Raw genomic sequence first — 23,430 nt, 5'->3', positions numbered from 1 at the left:
AATAGAATCACAAAAAAATAAACAGTTAATCCATCAAAGACAGTGTAGGAGTAAGGGGAAACTTCCCCATGATCCTCTAGAGGTTCACTGAAAATTCCTGACAAAAGGCAGATTAATAGGAGAAAAGGCATACAAATTTTTTATTATAGTTTTACATGACATAGTAGCTTTCAAAATGAAGACTGAAAGATACAGGGGAAATAAATGTCCATTTTTATGCTTATGTTCAACAAAGTATGGACAGCCATGTAGAAATAACAATGGACAAAAATGGTGTCTTTTTTTGGTTTTTGTTTTTTCTTTTTTTTTTTTTTTTTTTGAGATGGAGTTTCACTCTTGTTGCCCAGGAATGCAATGGCATAATCTCAGCTCACCACAACTTCTGCCTCCTGGGTTCAAGCGATACTCCTGCCTCAGCCTCCCAAGTAGCTGGGATTATAGGCATGCACCACCACGCCCAGCTAATTTTTGTATTTTTTAGTAGAGACAGGGTTTCTCCATATTGGTCAGGCTGGTCTCAAACTCCCGATCTCAGGTGATCCGTCCACCTCAGCTTCCCCAGATGCTGGGATTACAGGCACAAGTCACCATGCTCGGCTTATAAGGGTATGTCTTAATGCTGACAAACTGAGTGGGGAAACCCAGCAAGGCCTGTCTGTTCAGATTCTTCTTGGCCTCTCTGTGCAGTATTCCTTCCTTCTGGGCATGTGGTAGGACCCTCTCTGGAATAGGGGCTCTTATGACCTACACTCAAACAAGGTAGGTCAGATAATTTCTTTATGGCCAGCTTTTACATACAAAGGCAGGGAGAAAGTTATAGGATAATATTTTTAGGTTGTACAGCTGTCTTTGGAAAAAGGGGTTTGGTTTCTATGACATGCCTTGGGGAAGAGGGATTCTAGTTTCTATGATGTTAGCCTTGAAGGAGAAAGAAAGCCCAGAGACAGGAGATTAAAGGAAGGTCAGAGAAAAACTTTCACTTCTGAAGCTGTTTCTTTGGGCTTATTTTGGGGCTATTGTTTTCCGAGCTCCCACAACCAGAAAAGAGGTAAAAGGGAACAGAGAACAATGGAGCAAATAGAATACAAACAGCAAGATATTAGATTTAAGCCAGACCACATTGATAAAAAGTCTAAGAAAATCAAGATCCAATTTCTTACTATATATTAGAAATTCACTTTAAATACACAGATATAGATAGTTTAAAGGTAAACATATGAAAAGATATACCATGCAAGTACTCAATAAAAGCTGGTATGGCCATATTAATATCAGACAAAACAGACTCTAGAACAAACAATATATAGATTTAAAGAAGGACATGTCATGATGATGGAAAGAAAACATAAGAATCCTAAATGCATATTCACCAAATAACAGAGTTTTTAAATATATGGAAAAACACTTACTAGAATTAAAAAGAGATAGAGACAAATGATTATACTGGACAATGCTCTGCTCTCTGAGATTGATAAAACAAGAAGAAAAAAAAACAAAAACCACACACATACATAGGCAGACACACACACAAACAAGCACACACGCACACACAAACACATACACACACAGAGAGATATATAGAATACTATGACAAAACTTAATCTAGTTTCCATTTATAGAAACACAACCCTAAAATAGCAATGTAGACTTTTGTTTCAAATTCATATGAGACAGTCATCATAAGAGACTCTAATTTGGCCATAAAACAAGTCTCAAATAAATTGCAAGATTGAAATCATACAGAGAAGTTTCTCTGGCTCCAATAGAATGGAACCAAATTCAATAACAAGATATCTGGAAAATTTCCAAATATTTGGAACTTAAGCAACGTACTTCTAAATAACCCAAGAGTGAAAGAAGAAATCACAAGGGAAATTACATTACCTATTTAGAACCAAATGAAAATTAAAATACATCAAAATTTGAAAGATGCAGCTAAAACAGTTCTTAAAGGAAAACTTACGGTCTGAGATACTTATATTAGAAAAGATACATGGTCTAAAACATGATCCAAATGGTAACCACAGGAAACTAGAAAAGCAAATTAAATCCAAAGTATACAAAGAAGGGAAATAATAAAGATAACAGAAGTCAATGCAATAGAAATGGAAAGAACGTAGAAAAAAATAATAAATTCAAAAGCTGCTTCTTTGAAAGTTCAATAAAATTGATAAATGTCTGGAAATATTGATCAAAGGGAAAAAGAGAGAAGACGTAAGGAACGTTTCCTACCCCATGGTAAGCATCCTCAACGTGTTTCTTTAGTAATATTTAAAAATTGGTAGGGACTGACGACTACTATGTGCCACCCATTTTGTTCTCTTTCCAAATGAGGGTATTTATTGATGTTACTTGTCACTCTTCCATCAAAATATGCTCAGGAGAGGTGGAGGTAAACAGGCAAATCATCTTTTTGAGTCAGAAAACAACAGATGTTGGCAAGAATGCAAAGAAAATGGAACACTTACACACTGTTGGTGGGAATGCAATTTACGTTTACAACCTCTGTGGAAAGCAGTATGGAAGTTTCTCAAAGAACTAAAACTAGAGCTACCATTTGACCAAGCAATCACACTACTGGATATCTACCTAAAGGAATATAAATTATTCTAGCAAAAAGACACCTGCCTTGTATGTTTATTGCAGCACTGTTCACAATAGCAAAGTCATGGAATCAAGCTAAGTGCCTATCAACAGCAGATTGGATTAAAAAAAATGTGGCACATATATCACAGATTACAGCTATTAAACAAAGGATGAAATCATGTATTTTGTAGCAATATGGATAGAGCTGGAGGCCATTATCCTAAGTGACATGACTCAGAAACAGAAAATCAAATACTGCATGTTTTCACTTACAAGTGGGAGTTAAACAGTGGGTACACATGGACATACACAGAGAACTAACAGACACTGGGAACTCCACAAGAGGGCAGGGTGGGAGGGGAGTGACAGTTGAAAAATTACCTACTGCGTACAATGTTCACTCTTCAGGGAAGGGTGCACTAAAAGCCCCGACTTCATCACTATGCAATATATCATCAAACAAAACTGTAGGAGATTGGTCAGAGTGGTGGGAGAAACTATAGGGAAAGGAGTAGGTCTTCTGAAAGGTCAGAAGACTCTGCACAGCTATGGGTGAGAATGGATGAAGACAGCTGTTCTCTAGCCCTGAGGCAGAGGGCATGGAGTAGGTACAAGGGAGTGTAGGGGAATTTATCTTAAACAGGTTTCTTTACTTATGTTGACCAGGAGCTAACCTTTTATCATCCAGGCTTCATGAGGTTCCCTGAAAGGGGAACAATAAATGTTAATTACCCACAGATTGTGTTTGCTCCAGGCTTTCGACATTGTGCCTACACTGAATAAAGGCAAGCTCCAGCTTCTCAGGGCTGCTGCAGTTTGGCCACGAGAGCTCACCAGTCCCCTAGCTGCTCTTACACTGCATACCTGTGTCTGAGTACTCTTTTCATCTATCAGTTGGCCAGGGTCCATGAAACAGATGTGGTACAAAACTGCACATATATCTTGGGAATCTACAAAAATTAAAATTAAAAATTTTTTAATTAAATTATTTTAATTTTAAAAAAATTAATATATTTTTGTGATAGTACTAGTTTGGGGTAGTTTTGTTGGTTTACCGTTTAGTGCTTTTGTTCATTCTTTTCCCACTCAAGAATCACATCTGGAACTGATAAAATATGATCACAAAATACTATTTTGAGCCAACATCAAGATGGAATGGGACTTTGGAGAAATATATTTTGGGAAAGGGCAAGGGAATTTCTATGTAGGAGCAAACAAGACAGCAACTATGTAGGTTGTATTATTTTGCTTACGTATTTACTACTAGATGGGCTGGTGTGAACTCCTCTACAGGAAACGGGTATTCCTGCAGAGAATTACATATACTAACCCATTGCCATGACTTGCAGAGCCTCCTAAGAGAAGAGTGCACTTCCCACTAGAACTCAGCCTGTAATTGCCTGGTCCATTATTGAAAGCCACAGGATCTATCACTCCAACAAGTAAAGACATAGCACAGCCATATGTGGCCTGAAACCAATGCAGTTTGGGTGACTGTATTTAAAAAAAAAAACAGAACACAAAATTGTGACTATAAAGTTACAAGTGAAAATACTTACTTAAAATGAAAAAATAAGTTAAAAAGTTACAAATTTCAAAAAGCTGACAAAGTTATCAAACATCACAAAGTCCAGAAAAATGCATAGTATTTAGACTGACACATACCTGTAATATTTTTTCCTATATATTTTTGGTTACACATGCTTTGTTTTTTTTACATGACAATGATTTTGTAAAAAGGGAAAAAGTTCTTCCTAAAGAGAAAAAAAGTAGTTCTTTCACTTAACCTGGTAGATCAAAATTTATATTTTCATTATGGATAGTTTAGAAAAGTTTATTTCAACCTCACAACTCCTGATTAGTAATTTCTTTACAGTGACTAGTCATACATACTTTAAACTCCCGACCTCATGTGATCTGCCCACCTCGGCCTCCCAAAGTGCTGGGATTACAGGCATGAGCCACTGCACCTGGCCTGTTCATAAATTTTAAATGGAAACATAAACCAAAAGCTTATAAGAATATACAAGACAAAGAACAGGGTGAGGAGACAGGGACAAAATATACTGAATATACTTTGTTTTGAAGATCTGACTTTGAAGCCTGTAACTATTTATCATAAGTTTAAAACAAAATTAAACAAAAATGAAAGCCCCTTAAAATCAAAAGCAAAACTGAAACAAAAGAAACTGTGTACCATGCAAAGAATAATTATTTCAAATGACTTTAAAGCACAATAATTTGAGCCTATATGCCTAGTGTGATATATTGTAAAGAATAATAAACTGCAAAGAAATTCTTAAATTTTTCCACTATCATATTGATAGTAATAATATTCTTTAGATAATTGTGATACTGTTATGTGTGTAAAATTCACACATGCACAACACACACACAGCCGGATTAATCATGTAATAATTATGTCAGTGTAGTTAGGACGTAACCTAACTACATTGACTTTTAACAAAAGTGAAAATAAATCATAAAATATTATATTCAAAAGGATAAAACTCTGTAACATTACATTTCAGTTGGAAATATAGTCGTTACTTATTTTTCTTTTTAAAAAATATGTTTTTAATTCCTTCCATTAAAAAAAATCTTAAAAAAAAATAATCAATCACCACTTCTAATGCCTTAATAGCAATTTCTAAATTCTATTTCCTAAGAAAGGAACAGGGCTCTTCAAAAAATAGTTTATTCCAGGCAGAGGGCAGAGAATGTACATGAAAGCCTAGAAAGCCTCGCTGTACTAGAAAGTAAAAAAGCTATAAAAGATTATTGAAGCTTTACAAATAGCGCTCAGAAGCAAATTCAATTTAAGCATCAAAAAGAATAAAAACTGTGATACACTGAAATACACAGAATCTGTTTAGAAAAGTAATTTCATTATAATATGAAAAAATCCCACATCTGTCATGGTTAGAGAATGTTAGCAGAACAACTCATTGGTCTGAAACTGATAAAAGGAAAAAATCATACATAATGTGCTAACATACTCATGAAACAATGCTGGCATGAACACAGACAACTACTAAAGATGGTTACATCTGAGAGGTGGGCCCAAGAACAAGGGGGAATGTAAAAGGGGACTTTTTACTTTTCACCCATACCCATCTACATTGTTTGACTTTTTCTCAATACCATGAATATTGCCTCTAATATTTTTAAACTTATTATTTTTTTAAAAAGAATACCTTAGAAAAATTGATGGATAGTTGAATCCATGATAAGTTACTTAGAGAAGTTGGAATATATCTGGTGAGAATTCCTAATATTTTAAGAAAACCAACCATCTTGCCATTACTCATCCTTGTATCACCATCAGAAATTCAGTCCTCAACTGTGTGACCCCAGGATTGATCCACAGAAGCAATTTAGGCTCTTGAAATGTTCTTCATATTCCTTTATCTTCCAAACTTTATTTTTCTTCATTAAGCTTTGTTTTAATGGGTCCCAAAATTCTGTGATAGATTCTTGGTCAAGTTGTTTCCATTAAAATGTACAGATTTTAAAAACTAATAACTTAAAACTGCCACACACACACACACACACACACACACAAATCCACAAAACATTCTCCTTTCCTTGTGATTTTTTTACGATGCAGTGTTATCATTAACCAGCCTTTAACTATTAACCTTAAATGGCAATTGAAATAAATAATTCTGAGACTATTCTTCCACCACTGATTAAAACCCATTTATGCTTAGCGTTCCATTATTGGAACGCTAAGCATGTGGGAGTTATTTATATCCTACTGCTCAAGGTCATTGCCAAGGTCTGAATGCAAAAGTTCAAAAAAAAAAATGCAACTTCAGGCATAAAAGCTGAAGACTAGCATGGCAGGTATTAGGGGTAATATTCATTTAACCTTCCAAGCTTTCTGGGCAGTCTTGGTGACCTTGCCAGCTGCAGTAGGATTCTTGTCCCCTGCTTTGATGACATCCATAGCAACTGTCTATCTTATATCACAAACAACAAAACAACCCAGAGGAGCACTGTGAGAGAAGCTCTCAACACACATAGGCTTGCCAGGAACTATACCAAAAATGGCAGCATCACCAGACTTCAAGAATTTAGGGTCATCTTCCAGCTTCTTATCAAAATGGTGATCCATCTTTTCCTTCAGTTCAACAAACTTGCAAGCAATGTGAGTTGTGTGTTAATCCATTACAGGGGCATAACCAACACTGATTTGACCTGGATGGTTCAGGACAGTTACCTGGGCAGTGAAGCCAGCTTCTTCCATTGGTGGGTCATTTTTGCTGTTACCAGCAGTGTTGCCACAATGAACATCTTTGACAGGCACATTTTTGACATTGAAGCTTACATTGTCCCCAGGAAGAGCTTCACTAAAAGCTTCATGGTACATTTCAACACATCTTTAGTTGTAATGTTGACTGGAGCAAAGGTGACCATGGTGCCGGGTTTGAGAAACCCAGGTTTCACTCAGCCCACAAAGATAGTATCAGTACCACCAATTCTGTAGACATCCTGGAGTGGTAGATGCAAGGGCCTGTCAGTTGGACAAGTTGGTGGTAGGATGCAGTCCAAAGCTTCAGGCAGTGTGGTCCCACTGGCATTGCCATCTTTACGGGTAACTTTCCATCCCTTGAACCAAGACCTGTGAGCACTTGACTTCAGCATGCTGTCACCCTTCCAACCAGAAATGGACACAAATGCTACTGTGTCAAGGCTATAGCCAATTTTCTTAAGGAAAGTACTGATTTCCTTAACTATTTCCTTGTATCTCTTCTGACTGTAGAGTGACTCAATGGAATCTATTTTGCTAACATCAACGATTTGCTGTTTCACACCCAGTGTGTAAGCCAGGAGGGCGTGCTCCTGGATCTGCCCATTCTTAGAGATGCCGGTTTCAAATTCACCAATGCCAGCAGCAACAATCAGGACAGCACAGCCCGCCCGAGATGCGTCTGTAACCATGTTTTTGATAAAGTCTCTGTGTACTGGGGCATCAATGATAGTCACATAGCACTTGCTGGTTTCAAATTTCCACAGGGAGATATCAATAATGGCATCATGCTCAGGCTCAGCTTTTAGTTTATCCAAGACCCAGCCATATTTGAAGGAGCTTTTTCCCTCTCAGAAGCCTCCTCCTCAAATCTTTTGATTATTCTTTTGCCAATACCACCACATCCGTAGATCAGATGGCCAGTAGTGGTGGACTTGCCTGAACCTAAGTGTCCAATGATGGCAATGTTGGTTGGAGTCTTCTCTTTTCCCATTTTGGCTTTTAGGCCATGTTTTTCGTGACCCTTGTGTTCTAGCAGCAAATCCATTGTGAAAACACCCAAACTTTATTGTAATGGATGCTTTCCAGCCTTCTCTTGGCTACTGATATTGAAGGTGCATCCCAGTTCTTTGTTCTAGTCCACTTAACAAATTCTGAATCTCTCATCCTTGTAACTTTTAAATATCTATCTCCCAAGTCACTATCACCTGTGAATACCATAAGAATTTTTCTTTCAGAGACTTTTAATGACTTCTTGCAAAGCATTATTTACTCTAGTTTCCTCTTAGGATTCTAGGGCTGACTATCTAAATAGTATAATGTTGAGTTCTTGGCTGTTTCCTACTTCTACCCACATATATTCCATTCCACAGGATACAGTCCTTCCTAAAAGACAGAAAATACTTCGATGCATATAATATATACAGTGCATCAAATTGAAAGAGCATTCCTGGGCTTCTGAGTCCAAGTCCTTGCTAAATGTCTTTGGGGAAATATTCCAAAAACCCTGAGCCTCAGTTTGGTTCTTTCTGTTGTTGTTTTTTTGTTTTGTTTTGTTTTTGTTTGTTTTTTGATGGAGTCTCACTCTGTCACCCAGGCTGGAGTGCAATGGTGGTGCAATCTCAGCTCACTGCAACCTCCACCTCCTGGGTTCAAGTGATTCTCTCACCTCAGCCTCCCAAGTAGCTGGGATTACAGGTGTCTGCCACCAGGCCCAGCTAATTTTTGTATTTTTAGTAGAGATGGGGTGTCACCATGTTGGCCAGGCTGGTCTCGAACTCTTGACCTCCGGCGATCCACCCACCTCAGCCTCCCAAATTGCTGAGATTGAATTGGTGGTTCAATGGTAGAATTCTCACCTGCCAAAACGGCTGGGATTACAGGCATGAGCCACCGCATCCAGCCCTCAGTTTCTTTATACATAAAAATGGGTAAAAGATTACCTACCTACCTCATAGATTTGTTGTAAAGATTTAAGAAAATAATATTTGTAAAACCTAATACAGAGAAGGCACTCAAATATTGTTTATTATCATCAATTATATTCTACCTAAAGCTAGGCAAATAACACAGCAGTCATTTTCACATTGCTATTCTAATTAACATTCTTTCCACAAAGGCCAGCAGACATGGGAGCTAGCCCTGGCCTTCTAACCTCTGGAATTCAGTAGTGGAATTACATGTAAAGTCTAGAATAAAATTAAACTTGATGGGTTTCATCTTTATTCTCTTTCATATCTATCAACCACTGCCAACAGCCATCATGACCTCTGCTTCCAAAACACTTCAGGACTGATCAAGCAAACTCCTGCTGTACTGGGGGTGAGATTTCCAGGGATTTGAGGTTCAAACACAGGATTGTGGCATGCTGGGGAGACCCTAGATAGTATCACAGCAACTGCCATAGGTACAGAAAACAGTCACTGAGGAAGCAGGAGAGGTGTGTTTCTCTTTCCATGTGCCTCTCTTTTCACTTACAGAAATATTGACAAGGAGAAAAGAAGCACTTTGCCAACCAAGCAGAGCTTGTGCTGAACGGAACACTTGACCATGTGCTTCCAAGTCTCTCTCATGCTCTCTGCATAGCTAGGACAAAGACATTCAGATGGAGGGTCAGGGCGGGGAGAAAGGAAAAGAGGGGAGAGAAAGTGAGGGTGGGACGGAGATTTAATTATTTAGCCTAATGTGTTTTATTCCTTTTCTGAGAATAAATAGAAGACTGAGCTCCTGTCAGAACTGTTGATCCAGGACCCCTTGACACTCCATTTTAAAATCAAAGTATTTTGAAACAAAACTTCCTTAATGGGCACCTGGAAGTAGGAATGAGGAAGACTGTTTGAGTGGTTTTCTTTTCAAGTGGAGTCCTTTCTTTTCTGAAAGCTACAGACTCAATGACAATAACTATCTGTGGAATAAATTGAATGAATTCATGTCTCTCTTGTTTTTCTCTAAGAAACCTTCCAGAATCTGACACTCCAATTAACCAAGGTATCTCTTCTTTTGCTCTGTTCATCCTTACAACACAAACACCACAAGTGCAGCTCCATCTTGATTGTCAAAGGTGAATACAATCACACAGCATGCTTTTTGGCCAGAAACTTTGATGCCACATGTAGAAATCACATCGAGGGCAAAGATTTGAGTTCCAGGGATTTTGGAGATGGTGCGGATGGAGGAAGGGGAGGAAGGAGATGGCTGTTGATAGCGTAATAACATCTAGAAAACAGGCTTTCCAACTAGAAAAGCATGTGTTCAGATCTCAACTCTTCCAATTACTGCCTCTTCAACAGAAATAACATAAATAATGGCCAGGCATGGTGGCTCACACCTGTAATCCCAGCACTTTAGGAGGCCAAGGCAGGTGGATCACCTGAGGTCAGAAGTTCAAGACCAGCCTGGCCAACATAGTGGAACCATGTCTCTACTAAAAATATAAAAATTAGTTGAGTGTGGTGGCGGGCACCTGCAATCCCAGCTACTCGAGAGGCTGAAGCAGGAGAATCACTTGAGCCCAGGAGGTGGGAGTTACAGTGAGCTAAGATCGTACCACTGTACTCCAGCCTGAGTGACAGATCTAGACTCTCACTCAAAAACAAACAAACAAAAAACCGTAAATAAGTTGTTCAACTCTCTTTCATTTCCTCATCTGTCAAATAGACGAAAGAGCAGTGATCAATAGTTCTGTGGTGGTGATTAAATATACAGAAAGCCCTTAGAAACACAGTCAATAAAAGGCAGCTGATATTAACACTGTTGTTATTATTATGAATTTTTAAATTAAATACTATTTAAAATAAAAGAGGCCTATAAACCCGAAAATACATGCCCAACAATCTTAGACATAAAAGAAAGGTGATTCAATGAAAGAAGGAAAGAAAGCAGAAAGCAAGAGAGAAACACAAAGAGGGAGGAAGGACACTTTGGGAGGCCGAGGCGGGTGGATCACGAGGTCAGGAGATCGAGACCATCCTGGCTAACACGGTGAAACCCCGTCTCTACTAAAAATACAAAAAAATTAGCCGGGCGTGGTGGCGGGCGCCTGTAGTCCCAGCTACTCAGGAGGCTGAGGCAGGAGAATGGCGTAAACCCAGGAGGCGGAGCTTGCAGTGAGCCGAGATGGCACCACTGCACTCCAGCCTGGGGGACAGAGCAAGACTCCGTCTCAAAAATAAAAAATAAAAAATAAAAAAAGAGGGAGGAAGGACAGGTAAAGGGGAGGGGACAGGGCTGGTGACGCAAGGAGGGGACCTCCAGGAAAGCTCTATACTCAGGGACTCTATGCTCCAGGTCCTGGGAAAAAAACAGCAAAAGGGGGCACATGTTTTTGCAACAAGATCTAAAATATACAGACTTATCTGTGCCTATTAATGCTACCTCCTCCCCTTCTACCAATTTGAAGACTCAACTTTAAATAACTTCCTCAATTTTGGAGGCTAAAGATTTCTCCCTTTAGGAAATAAATTAAAACTCAAATAATCAATATTTCCACAACTTCTCACTCCTGCCCCATCACACTTATCCACAACTGCTGTTTCCCACCCTCTACCCTCTACTTTGCAAGGGAGTGGTGAGGGAAATGATTGAAATCAATTTTCACAGTCTTTTCTTGACATCAGAAAAGGTTGCAGTGATAAAGAAATACGGGAAAAAATTAAAAGCCCATGCAGAGCTGAGCCATACAGGGGAAACTGGCAAGGAGAGAGTGATCAAAAACTCAAAAATATATGCAAGATACTGCAGCCTATTTGAAGATTAGAGTTATTTAAATTAGTGTTATTGTTACAGGAATAGGGCAAAGAGACTGTGTTGCTTTGTAAGAAATTTCCATCTCCAAAATCACGTTTATAAACCTGGAAGAAGAAAAGGATATGTTTTAAGCATAAAAGCACTGAGGCCTTTCAAATCCCTCCTTCCTTTGTTAATGACATTGTGTTTCTTCGTTCTGGAGTCTCCCAGAATGCAGGAGAAAATTTTTCAGGTTGGCTTTGACAGTCAAACTCTTTTCTTTACATTTGCATGCTTGGAACTTTCTTGTTAGATATATTTCTACCAAAAGCAAGAAGCTGGGAATCTGTTTTATCCTTGGACAGTTTTATTCTTTCCCCAGTGGCCCCCCTTATTATCTCTATCGAGAATTTCAGCATTCTCTCTTTTAAAACTCAGTCTGCCACTTTAGAAGTTAAAGATTAATATGTCTGGGCCTTTAATTGTAATCTAGATTCTGGAATTAAACTAGGTGTAATGGGAAGAATAGAATTAGGACGACTGGGCTCTAGTCCTGTTACTACCAATAACTAGTGGTGTGACCTTGGGAAAGCTTTCAGCTTCTTTGGAACTCCATCTATAAAGTAAGGTGGTTGGAAGTGACAATCTCTAAATACCTTGTGGCTCTAAAATTCTGTGTTCTTATGGACGAGGAACTCTCCACCTTAAAAGCTAACTGGTTGCTGATAGTCATTTTCTCAGCTAGTTAATTCAATTCTGAAGGACAAGAACCAGGTATGATATTTTTCTTCAACACACAACTGTCTTTTGAAAGAATAACAGCAGAAAGAGGAGAGGAGCCCACTCTAGCTAGCAGTAAGCAGTCAGCCTTGGAAAAGACAGCCATGGGAGCCAAGGAAACAAGGAGGAAAATTACTGAAATAATCCCTTTGTCCAGTCTCTTTTCTTCATTGGAAAAGTTGCTGTGAGAAGAGAATATAAAAACAGTAACAAGGCCATGCAAAGCTGAGCCAGGTAGGGAGGTCGTGTGGGGTGGACATCATCAAATTCAATGGATCCATCCATTTCCTTTAACCTCATCTTTTCCTTCCTTAAAAGATATACTTTGCCTCCTCCTCATTCCTGCCGCATTGTGAAGCAAAAGAATACTGGCACTTTCTTTTTCTTCTTTATCAGTTCAGGCAAAGGATTCTTCTGCATTGAGTAAAAAAGAAAGCAAACTGAAAATAAGCTTCTGTATGAGGAAAAGAAATGGTTGGGGTGGGTGAGTTGTCTAAAAATGACTGTGTGGATGCTGCACTTATTAAAAAGTAACAGACTGCAAATCTTCAAATATAAAAAAGATTTGAAAAGATCTGGGCTCAGGAGGTAGCAGAAAGCTGGTGCAAAACTGAGACAAACAATGAGCCTTGGGGTTTTGCTTTTGTTTTGGTTTTTGAGTCTCCTAATTGAGCCTGTAGAAAAAAGGTAAGAAAAAACAGGAGCTGAACTCTCAAATTCAATGGTTCACAGCCCTTGGCAAAAGAAGTCTCTCCCTTTTCTTTGCCGGATATCTCAGTGAAAACAGAGGTGACACTAAAAGGCTGGATGGGAGACTGACTCATCCAAGGGCTTGAGTGAGTCTCGGAGAGCCAATCAAGTGATTTTTATTCAGGGGGAAAAAATGGTGGTATAAAATGAGATGGACTCAAGAATATGAATTGGTTTTCGACAAGCAGAACCAGAGTGAATAATTTTACTGGTCTCAAAGCTTACATGTAGTCCAGATGTAAACTATGGTCTCTCAGCCCTTAAAAAAGAAAAAGGAGAGATGGTGTCTCCTGGAGCTTAGGAAGCTGCATGCAAGTATTAAATTTCTGACAATGGGCAAGAACAAATTAAGAGGGCCAAAGTCCAGGAATGTATTTCACATAGCCAGCCAAAAAAACTTTAAGGCTAAAAACAAAGCAAAACCAGTTACCACTAATCTTAAGAAGATAAACATTATGAATGATGAAAAAGTTAACAGAGTAAATAAAGCTTTTGTAAATGTACAAAAGGAACTTGCACATTTCTCAAAAGGCCCTTCAGTTGAACCTCTGCAGAAAGAATTGATTCCTCAGCAGCGTCATGAAAGCAAACCAGTTAATGTTGATGAAGCTACAAAATTAATGGCTCTGTTGTAATATAGTGGCGATGCATCAAACTCTCCACAAAGACCAATAAATTAAATGTTTTATACAAAAAAAAAAAAAGAAAAGAAAAAGGATTGATTTGAATGCTCAGTCTGTGGATTTTGAAGGTTTAACTGTGCAAAACACACACACACACACACACACACATACAGTTTCTGCAAATATAGGGTGAGTGTGGTGAAACTTCCATTTTCAAGGTCACCTGGCTTCGGATTCCTACTTAATGAGCTCAGTGTTGTGTCATCTGAATTCACTCTGTGGCAACCTGATTTGCAACTCATACTTTCCCCTAATCTATTAGTAAATAAACAAATAAAATAAAAATCCTAATACAAGGCAGTGCACGTGTATGCATGCCAGTGAACTTCCCCAGATTTCCTGAAGGTTAGGGGATGTGGGTGGCATTATTTAGCAAATACTGTTCTCAAGTGTTCACTCTTCCCTCCTCCCCTCCTCTGAGGAAGGAATAGACTTCTGCTCCCTCCTACTTCAATGCTGAGCTTGGCCACGTGACTGGCTTTGCTGAATGGAATTGACACAGACATGATGTAAGCCACCTCTAAGCAGAGGCTTTAAAAGGGCTTGCCCAGTCTGGCTTGGCTACTTCTGCTCCAGCCCTCCTAGAGAAGAGCTTGCCTCAGGGAGCTACTGCTCCTTCAGCCTGGGCCAAAAAATGAAAGCCATAGGAACAGACCTAAATTTGACCTGCAGCTGGGAGCAGTTACTGCAGTTAACCCCACAGACTGAAACAAAATAAATAAATGTTTGCTGTTGGAAGTTACTAAGATTGGGGTTGTTTGTTATGCAATATTATTTCAGCAAAAGCTGACTTAGGCCAGGCATGGTGGCCCACGCCTGTAATTACAGAACTTTGAGATGCCAAGGCAGGTGGATCACGTGAGGCCACAAGTTTGAGACCAAGCCTGACCAACATGGTAAAACCCCATCTCTATTAAAAATATTTTTAAAAACCAATTAGCCTGGTAGAGTGGCTCATGCCTATAATCCCAGCTACTATGGAGACTGAGGCAGGAGAATTGCTTAAATCCAGGAGGCAGAGGCTGCAGTGAGCCGAGATAGTGCCACTGTGCTCCAGTCTGGGCAACAGAGCGAGACCCTGTCTCAAAAAAAAAAAATAAATAAATAAATAAACAAACAAAAAAAAAGCTGACTTAAATGATTATCTGGGGAAAAGGGTATATATCACAGTAATATACACAAGTTCAAATTAAGCATTAGACATCCTTGTTCTTGAAAGATATTACCCAGCCTGGGTCATCCTAAGGAGTTGTACTATTTTCTTTCCAACTTTACACATTCTTTCCCCAAGATCCCTACAGCCCTCCCAACTCTAAAATCTCCTTAATAAATGATGAAGAATAAGTCAGAGTTTTGCCTTTTAGGCCACCTTTGCATATTCAAGTACACCAAGGACTTCTTCTGTAACAGAAGCATCTCTATGGAAGAACAACAATGTTTTATTCACAATTATTTTCCTCCCTATTACATACTCATACATGGGAGAGATGAGTAGTGTTAAGTTCTAATTAGAACCAGAAAACATCTCGTAGGTTTCCAGATGAGAAGTCAATGCATACCTCTCTCTCCTGTCTCACCTTTCCTTTACCTCTTTCCACAGTCTCTGATCTCTCTTTTCTGCCAAGCCAATATCTTCTTCTATGGATGTAGGGGAGACAATATGTGTCACCAATTAGCAAGAAAAGTTCCCTCTTGTTTCCCCTTAAAGTTCAAATTCCATTAAGTAATGAGAATTTAACCATCAATAATTAAGACTATCCCTGGGAAACACTCCCACAGAAGAAGCTAACAGCAGCGCTTTTTGAATAATAAAGCAGAAAAAGATTTTTCTAACCACAATGATTTTCTTTTTGTACTTTCACAATTCTCCAAGGAGGAGCAGGCAGCCATTTTAACAAGATCCTGCAGCAATTCTGGAGCCCCGGGTAGCCGATTATCACAAAATACTCCAGTAGGTTGGCCCAGTTTAAGCCAAGTATAAATAACACATCACTTTTGAAATAAATGGCATAATGGCCTTTGCAATGTAAAAGCCAGTTGATTTTGTTTCTAGAATTAGAAGATTGCGCTTGACCTTAATTTTCTCATTGGGGTTGGGGGGGTGCCTCTGGTTCAGCCACAAATCACAAACCAATGGCCGTCACCAAACAAGGACATGGACAGCAGGTAGAAGAAGTAACTTGTTGATTTCCACTATGCAAAAAAACGTTACAGGAACATGGAGAGAGAGGAACCTGTTCTTCCTTCTTCTGATAGGAAGAGGAAACCTGAGTCTATTCGTTTGTAAGATTTCCAAATAGCACTTTACTCCTAAAAACACAAGAGAATTATTCAGATTTAAAAATCACAGTATAAACAATCATATCAAGCATCGAAATAGAGCCACAAAGAAAGGCAGCTGGATCAAACTAAGAAAAAATGTCTTAAGAAAGCTGAAACACCTCTGAGTCCTTACGCCAGCTGACATGAAAAAGGCAATTAACTATGGATTAAGTTGGGAGGGAAGGGGCAGCAGAAAGGGAAACTAAGCATGAATTCTTTCAGGAACCTGAAAGAATGAGATTTCTTGGAATATATTTTACTGAGCTATAAGGGCAAATGACTATGCCCCTCCAAGGTCCAAAGTGGATGAGTATACTGGATGAGCCAGCTTCATGGTAAGCCAGATCTGGGGCTCTAAATTACTAGACAGTCTTTTTGGTTCTGAAGAGACATAGAAAAGTAAGGGATATAGAAAAGATCCAGCTACTTCCTTTGCCTGCCAATCTAGAAGATTAGAGAGGACAGAGAGATGCCATCATCATAGCTTCCATCCAAAGCTGCTAAAGTTGCATAGAGTTAGAGAGATGAGAAAGCATGGGCTTCCCCAAGGAGGGTATGAGAGATTGGAGCCATGGTTTGGGAGATTCTGTCATGCTGGGGGAGTGTATTAGTCCATTTTCACACTGCTATGAAGACGTATCTGAAACTGGGTAAGTTATAAAGGGGAAGAGGTTTAATTGACTCACAGTTCCACATGGCTGGGAAGGCCTTAGGAAACTTACAATCATGGCAGAAGGGGAAGCAAACATGTCCTTCTTCACACGGCAGCAGGAAGGAGATGTGCCAAGCAAAGGGGGAACTGTCCCTTATAAAACCATCAAATCTTGCGAGAACTCACTCACTATCACAAGAACAGCAGCAAGGGGTTAACTGCCACCTTGATTCAATTACCTCCCAGTGGGTCTCTCCTGTGACATGTGGGGATTATGGGACCTACAATTCAAGATGAGATCTGGGTGGTAACATAGCCATACCATATCAGGGAGTAAGACCTCTGGGGATTTGAAAAATTAAAGCAGGTGGCAAAAAAGCAAATGAAGTTTTATAGCTGTAGGCAAGTGAAAAACTCAAACATAACAACCAGTTAAAGTTTCCAATATTCTAATATCCAAGGTAATATGTGCTTTATGTAGACATCTCCTATACTTTTGTCTTACCCTTCTCCTAATATCTGGCCTTCTCATACACTAGGAATGGCTTGGATCTCTCTCTCTCTCTCTCTCTCTCTCTCTCTCTCTCTCTCTCTCTCTCCATCTCTATCTCTGTCTGTCTTCCTTTAGTATGACACTCTCATCCCCCGCCATTGATCAAGACAATATTCAATTACTTGTAAGCTCTCCAATATTGACCAATTTTCATATTCAACAAGCATTCATTGAGGACCTGTCTCAGGTACATGGAATAAAGAGATAAATAAAGCAAGGGGCCTTCCCCTCTAAAAGAAGGGGCATCTAAATTTAGGGACAGGCTTTCTGGAGGAGGTGACATCAACCCATGTTCTTATGACCCATGTTCTTATGAGGTGCCAAGCCTTGGATGATCACATAGGGTTCCTTGTGGAAAGCAATAGTGACTGACTCTGCCAAATGAAGCAATATCAATAATTTTTAAAGTGGGCTGTCTTAAAGGAAGGGCAAAAGTTAGCCAAGTACTGACAGTGAACATTCAAAGGCACTGAGGTAGCAAGCAGTCCATGGTGGTGGGAGGACACTGATATTGTTAGTTGACTCTGAGAGGGTTTTCTTACTGTAAATTTTCAATAAATTTTGCCCCAAAGAAAAAGTAATAAGAAAATCAAAAACTAAGGGCTGCACTTTTATGAACTTATATTGTAACTGATTCACTAAATCACTATTTAATCAACCTCAATTACTGCCTTAATGAACAATTAATTCTACCACTTATGTAACAAGCCCTATGCAAAGACAAGCTGGAGTCTCATTCTCAAAGCAACCATGATAACACTGAAAATTCAAAATTGCCTTTAAATGTACCAGGAGAAGCCAGCCAAATGTAGAAGAGGTGACTGTGGCACCTGAAACAGGTAAAGTGAGCTTTTCCAATTCAAAAATATTTTTGCCACATATTTTACCAATTAGAGATTCAGCTGTGGCAACATGCTTCTCACTTTAAAAGCAGGTAAAGGAGTAAACAGAATAAGCCTATAAATCATTCAACCCTTAGTAAATGTTTTTCTTATTTCAATCAAGAAAGGCATCATTCTCTAATTCTATGCTTTTAGAATCATCTTTAATTCCTGTCTGCCTTCGTATTTGATCTTATTAGTTGTCAAGCCTTAGATTATCATACAGGATTCTTTGTGGGAAGCAGCAGACTGATTCTGGTTGATTGAAGCAATATCCACAATATCTTTTTAAAAAGGTTGTTTTAAGTGGCAGACATTGTAGATTAGCTGTTCTTTTCTCAATTTCTTCATCTCCAGTTGTATCATAGAGGTCAGACGCTCCAAATACTCATTAAATACTCATTTCTCACATTTCCATGCAGCTAGTTGACCATATTACTCAGCTCTGGTCAATAATATGTATGCCTAAGCCTGCTGGAGTTTCAGGAACCTTTAGCTCTTCTGATTAAAACGAAATATACAACTGGTGCTAACCTGCCCCCTCTTTTGATCCTTGTCTTGACAAAGACAGCAGCCTAAAGGAAAGACCAAGAGGCTGAAAAAAAACCTTGACACTGTCAACCTATTGACAAAATGTCAGTAGCGCACTTTGGGAGGCTGAGGCGGGCAGATTGCTTGAGCCCAGGAGTTTGCTACCAGCTGGGCAACATGGTGAGATCCCATCTCTACAAAAATACAAAAATTAGCCAGGCGTGGTGGCACACGCCTGTAGTCCCAGCTACTTTGGGGGCTGAAGCAGGAGGATCACTTGGGCCTGAGAGGCAGAGGTTGCAGTGAGCCTAGATTGCACTACTGCACTCCAGCCTGGGCAACAGAGTGAGACCCTGTCTCAAAAAAAAAAAAATGCTTTAAAAAAGTCAGTAGCTATTAACACCAAACATACTTTAAAATCTTAATGTCTTAAGCCACCACTAATGATGTTTTCTGTTATTGCAGCTGGAAAAATGCCTGCCACATCATCTAACTAATTGGAAGGGCTCAAGTCTAATCAGCCAGCACCAATGCCCAAAAGCACACTACAGAGCTAGTCAAATAAGGGCCATCAATCTACTAGACACTGCTATTTGTACTGCTGCCACTTCTGCACCAGAAGCGTAATCTTACTGTAACCACTGACACCACAGTCAACACTGTCACTTCTGTAAGGCCACAGACTTGCAGCACCATATACTATTTCTGCTACTGTGACTCTAAATTCAAAGCCTACAGTGGCTACATCTAGTTAATGGCAGCTGGGTTCTATGCACCTTTTAACCACAAGTATGGCTTAAAAGTTGAGTATCTGCCATTTTCAACTGTTAAGGATTTATAAGGTGGATAATTCTCCTCTGTATAGGAAAGAGGTGTGCACCTCATTTTTTCAATGCTGTGATCTCCCTAGATCAGACCTTATCTGATCATTTCCAGCCACTACATAGAAGTAATTTTAATCATTTAGAATTGCTGCATCTCTGAAATCTTAGACTCTAATATAGGACCCTGTCTTGGTAGCTCAGCACCTTACTTCTACTTCCTGTTCTTGTACATGAAGCTAGAAAATAATGGACAGAACAAATAGATATTAAAGATGTTATACTGACAGAATTTGGGATACCTAGAGGTGAGTGACACAAGGAGATGAATTAAGAATAATTCCCAAAATTTTGTCATGAGCAGTAGTAACAGGGTAGGTGGTGGTGTCATTCACTGAGGAAATGAAGGTTGAGGAGGGGACTCAGAAAGCAAAAATAATCACGTTGGTTTGGGTACATGGGTTCAGGCACACGTGAACTGGTGAAGTCATCCAATAAAGAGCTAGGTGTGTGGATCTAGAATACAGGAAGAAGGCAGGGACTAGAAGTACAGATTTTGGCATCATCAATTTGTAGATCATTGAAATCATGAAACTGCCGCATCCACCTGCATTTCTTTTTGTTTTTGCTTTTGCTTTTGTTTTTTGAAACGGAGTTTTGATCTTCTTGCCCAGGCTGGAGTGCAGTGGCACCATCTCAGCTCACCACAACCTCCACCTCCCGGGTTCAAGTGATTCTCCTGCCTCAGCCTCCCGAGTAACTGGGATTACAGGCATGTGCCACCATGCCCGGTTAATTTTGTATTTTTAGTAGAGATGGGGTTTCACCATGTTGGTTAGGCTGGTCTCAAACTCCCGACCTCAGGTGATCCGGTTGCCTCAGCCTCCCAAAGTGTTGGGATTACAGGCATGAGCCACTGTGCCCAGCCCCACCTGCATTTCTTATCTCAAAGAAGGAAACTCAAGGAATCCAACATCTTCCACTCAGTGTGAGCCTCCTTCCACAAAGTACATCCAACCGCCAAGAATAAATCATACCAGTCATTAAGCTCTACCTCCTTAATACCTATCAGCCCTCTCTATCTCCACCTCTGCTGCCTTCATTAGCTCTCACCATCTTTCACTTGGAATTAGTCTTTGAACTAACCTCCAACATGTCTACTATCACACACACACACACACACACACACACACACACAAGTGCAGTTGCAGGTCAAGTGACCTTTCGCAAACACAAATAAGAGCATGCTAATCCACAGATTAAAAACTGTTAGTAGCTCCCACTGCCTAAAAGATAAAGTCCCATCCCTAGATTAGACATGCAATGCTCACATCAGATTCCTCCCTACATCTCTGGCCCCATTTCACATTGCCTAAACCCTCCAAAATATGCTCACCTTACTGGAAAATGTTCCTGTCACAGTCTTGATTGCATCTTACACAGAGTTTCTTGATAAGGACACTGGATTTTAACCAACATGCAATATATTACAGGCCAGAAAGGGAGAATCCCTTCTTAAACCTACACTATGAAAATTTGGGGCTCAGTTTGCAAAATTGCCATTCACATTCATATTAATATAGCACCGAAAAAGACTATTTTGAAAGGGGCATTCTGTTTCTTTTAAACGCACAACTGTGCTCAAAACCATTTAGGAGAGAACATATGGGTTCTAATGACTGCTTCCTACATGACACCCTTGGATCCCTCTTGTTTATTATCCATTCCCAGGCCCTAGCGATAAGCCCAGAAACACTGGCTTCATTTCGTTCCTTTTTGTACAACTCTTCCTCAGCTCAGCAAGGGCTCTATAAAGTTGCTTTGTAAGTGCAAAGATCTATAAGGAGCCTTTCTCCAAAGATCAGGAGCCAGCAATCAGCCTAAACCAGCTCATCCTCTGGGAGACAATGGGAGGTAGAAAGGTAAGCGCTTGAACTGGAGGCTATGAGAAAATAATGCAAGGGTTAAGCCTCTTGAATCAAAGACTTTGGTCTTCTATCAGCCAAGGCAGCTTGTCTTGATGATACTATGGAGAAATACCAACCCCAGAGTTATTTTGTGCTCTGTGTTGAAACCTCTCGCTGCTTTGTAAGATAAAACTAATGCAACAAATATCGATTGAACATTGCACTATCTAATATGAAACATGAGACTGTCCCTGTCCTCAAGAATCTGATTTATAATCATAATAGCTATTATTATTATTAAATTGCTAACATGTGGGAGGAGGGAGGGATAGCATTAGGAGCTATACCTAATGTAAATGACGAGTTAATGGGTGCAGCACATCAACATGGCACACGTATACATATGTAACAAACCTGCACGTTGTGCACATGTACCCTAGAACTTAAAGTGTAATAATAATAATAATAAATAAATTGCTAACATGTATTAAGCACTTGCCATTGGACAAGTTCAAGTATTTATTTAATCTTTACAATAATTCTATGATGGATTCTGTCCTCATTCCCACTTGCAGAAAGGGAAACTGAGGCTAGGTTTAATAACTTGCCCAAAATCACAAGCACGGTAAGTAGCAACATTTAAAATCTTCTTCAGGAGACAAATTAATAATTGTAAAGATACTAGTTGGGTGTGGTGGTACGTGCCTGTAGTCCCAGCTACTCGGGAGGCAGAAATGGGAGAACCACTTGAACCCGGGAGGTGGAGGTTGCAGTGAGCCGAGATCGCTCCCCTGCACTCCAGCCTGGGTGACAGAGCGAGATCCCGTCTCAAAAAAAAAAAATTGTAAAGATTCTAAAATGGTTTCTATTAATAACAAATGCCTTTGAATGAATAGATGAATGCGTGAAAATCCTAAAGAACAAAAATTGCTGGAGGGCATCAGAGAAAAAAGAGGCTACTTCAGTTTGAGGAAATAAGGAGGATATTACTTGAGAGAATATTTGATTTCTGTGACTGGAAAGGCAGGAAACTTTTGTAACATTATACTTACAAGGGCACCCATACGCTAGACTACTATTCAACTCACACCCAAGGTGGAGACTATTTTTTTTTAAGTTTTAATTTTTGTGGATACATACTACGTGTATACATTTGTGGGGTGCGTGAGATGTTTTGATGCAGGCATGCAATGTGTACACACACATCATGGAGAAGGGGTATCCATCACCTCGAACATTTATCCTTTGTGTTACAAACAATCCAATTACACTCTCAGTTATTTTTAAATGTACAATTAAGTTATTATTGACTGTAGTCACCTGGTGGTGCTATAAAATAGTATGTCTTATTTATTCTTTCTAACTATTTTTCATGCCCATTAACCATTCCCACCTCCCACAGTCTCCCACTACCCTTCCCAGCCTGTGGTAACCATCCTGCTATCTCCATGAGTTAAAGTGTTTGATTTTTAGATTCTACAAATAAGTGAGAACATGTGACGTCTGTCTTTCTGTGTCTGGCTAACTTCATTTAACATAATGATCTCCAGTTCCATCCATGGTGTTGCAAATGCCAATATCTCATTCATTTTTATGGCTGAATAGTACTCTATTGTGTATATAGACTAAATTTTCTTTATTCATTTACCTGTTGATGGACACTTAGGTTGCTTCCAAATCTTAGCTATTGTGAACAGTGCTGCAACAAACATGGGAGTGCAGATATTTCTTTGATGCACTGATTTCCTTTCTTTGGGATATATACCCGGCAGGGGCATGGCTGGATCATACAGAAGCTCTACTTTTAGTTTTTTGAGAAACCTCCAGACATCTTCATAGTGCTTGTATTAACAAGGTGGAGATTCTAAACACATCTTTTCTTTCCCAGGGACAAAAAGCACTATTTAGAGAGCTTCCAAATAGCACCAAGAGTGTAGCAGTGAAGGTGAGAGACTAGAAACCAAAATCTTAGGTGATTTTATTT

At 39.4% G+C, this 23,430-nt stretch overlaps 1 protein-coding gene and 1 pseudogene across 1 annotated transcript; one reads left to right on the top strand and one right to left on the bottom strand.

Moving 5' to 3' along the window:
* Positions 1-6,451: 6,451 nt before the first annotated feature.
* On the bottom strand, positions 6,452-7,835 carry LOC104663324 (annotated as a pseudogene).
* A 5,541-nt stretch (positions 7,836-13,376) lies between these two features.
* Positions 13,377-13,785, top strand: LOC104663325 (ribosomal biogenesis factor). Its single transcript, XM_010364463.2, has one exon. It carries the CDS (start codon positions 13,429-13,431, stop codon positions 13,729-13,731), a length of 303 nt encoding a protein of 100 aa, XP_010362765.1. The 5' UTR covers positions 13,377-13,428; the 3' UTR covers positions 13,732-13,785.
* The last annotated feature ends 9,645 nt before the right edge of the window (positions 13,786-23,430 follow it).

This window comes from Rhinopithecus roxellana, chromosome 5, assembly GCF_007565055.1.
Source record: "Rhinopithecus roxellana isolate Shanxi Qingling chromosome 5, ASM756505v1, whole genome shotgun sequence".
Classification (NCBI taxonomy): Eukaryota; Metazoa; Chordata; class Mammalia; order Primates; family Cercopithecidae; genus Rhinopithecus; species Rhinopithecus roxellana.
This window is presented reverse-complemented; position numbering and strand designations above follow the sequence as displayed.

Excerpts from the sequence above, each read along its gene's own strand:
- LOC104663325 (XM_010364463.2), top strand. The coding sequence starts at position 13,429 with ATGGGCAAGAACAAATTAAGAGGGCCAAAGTCCAGGAATGTATTTCAC.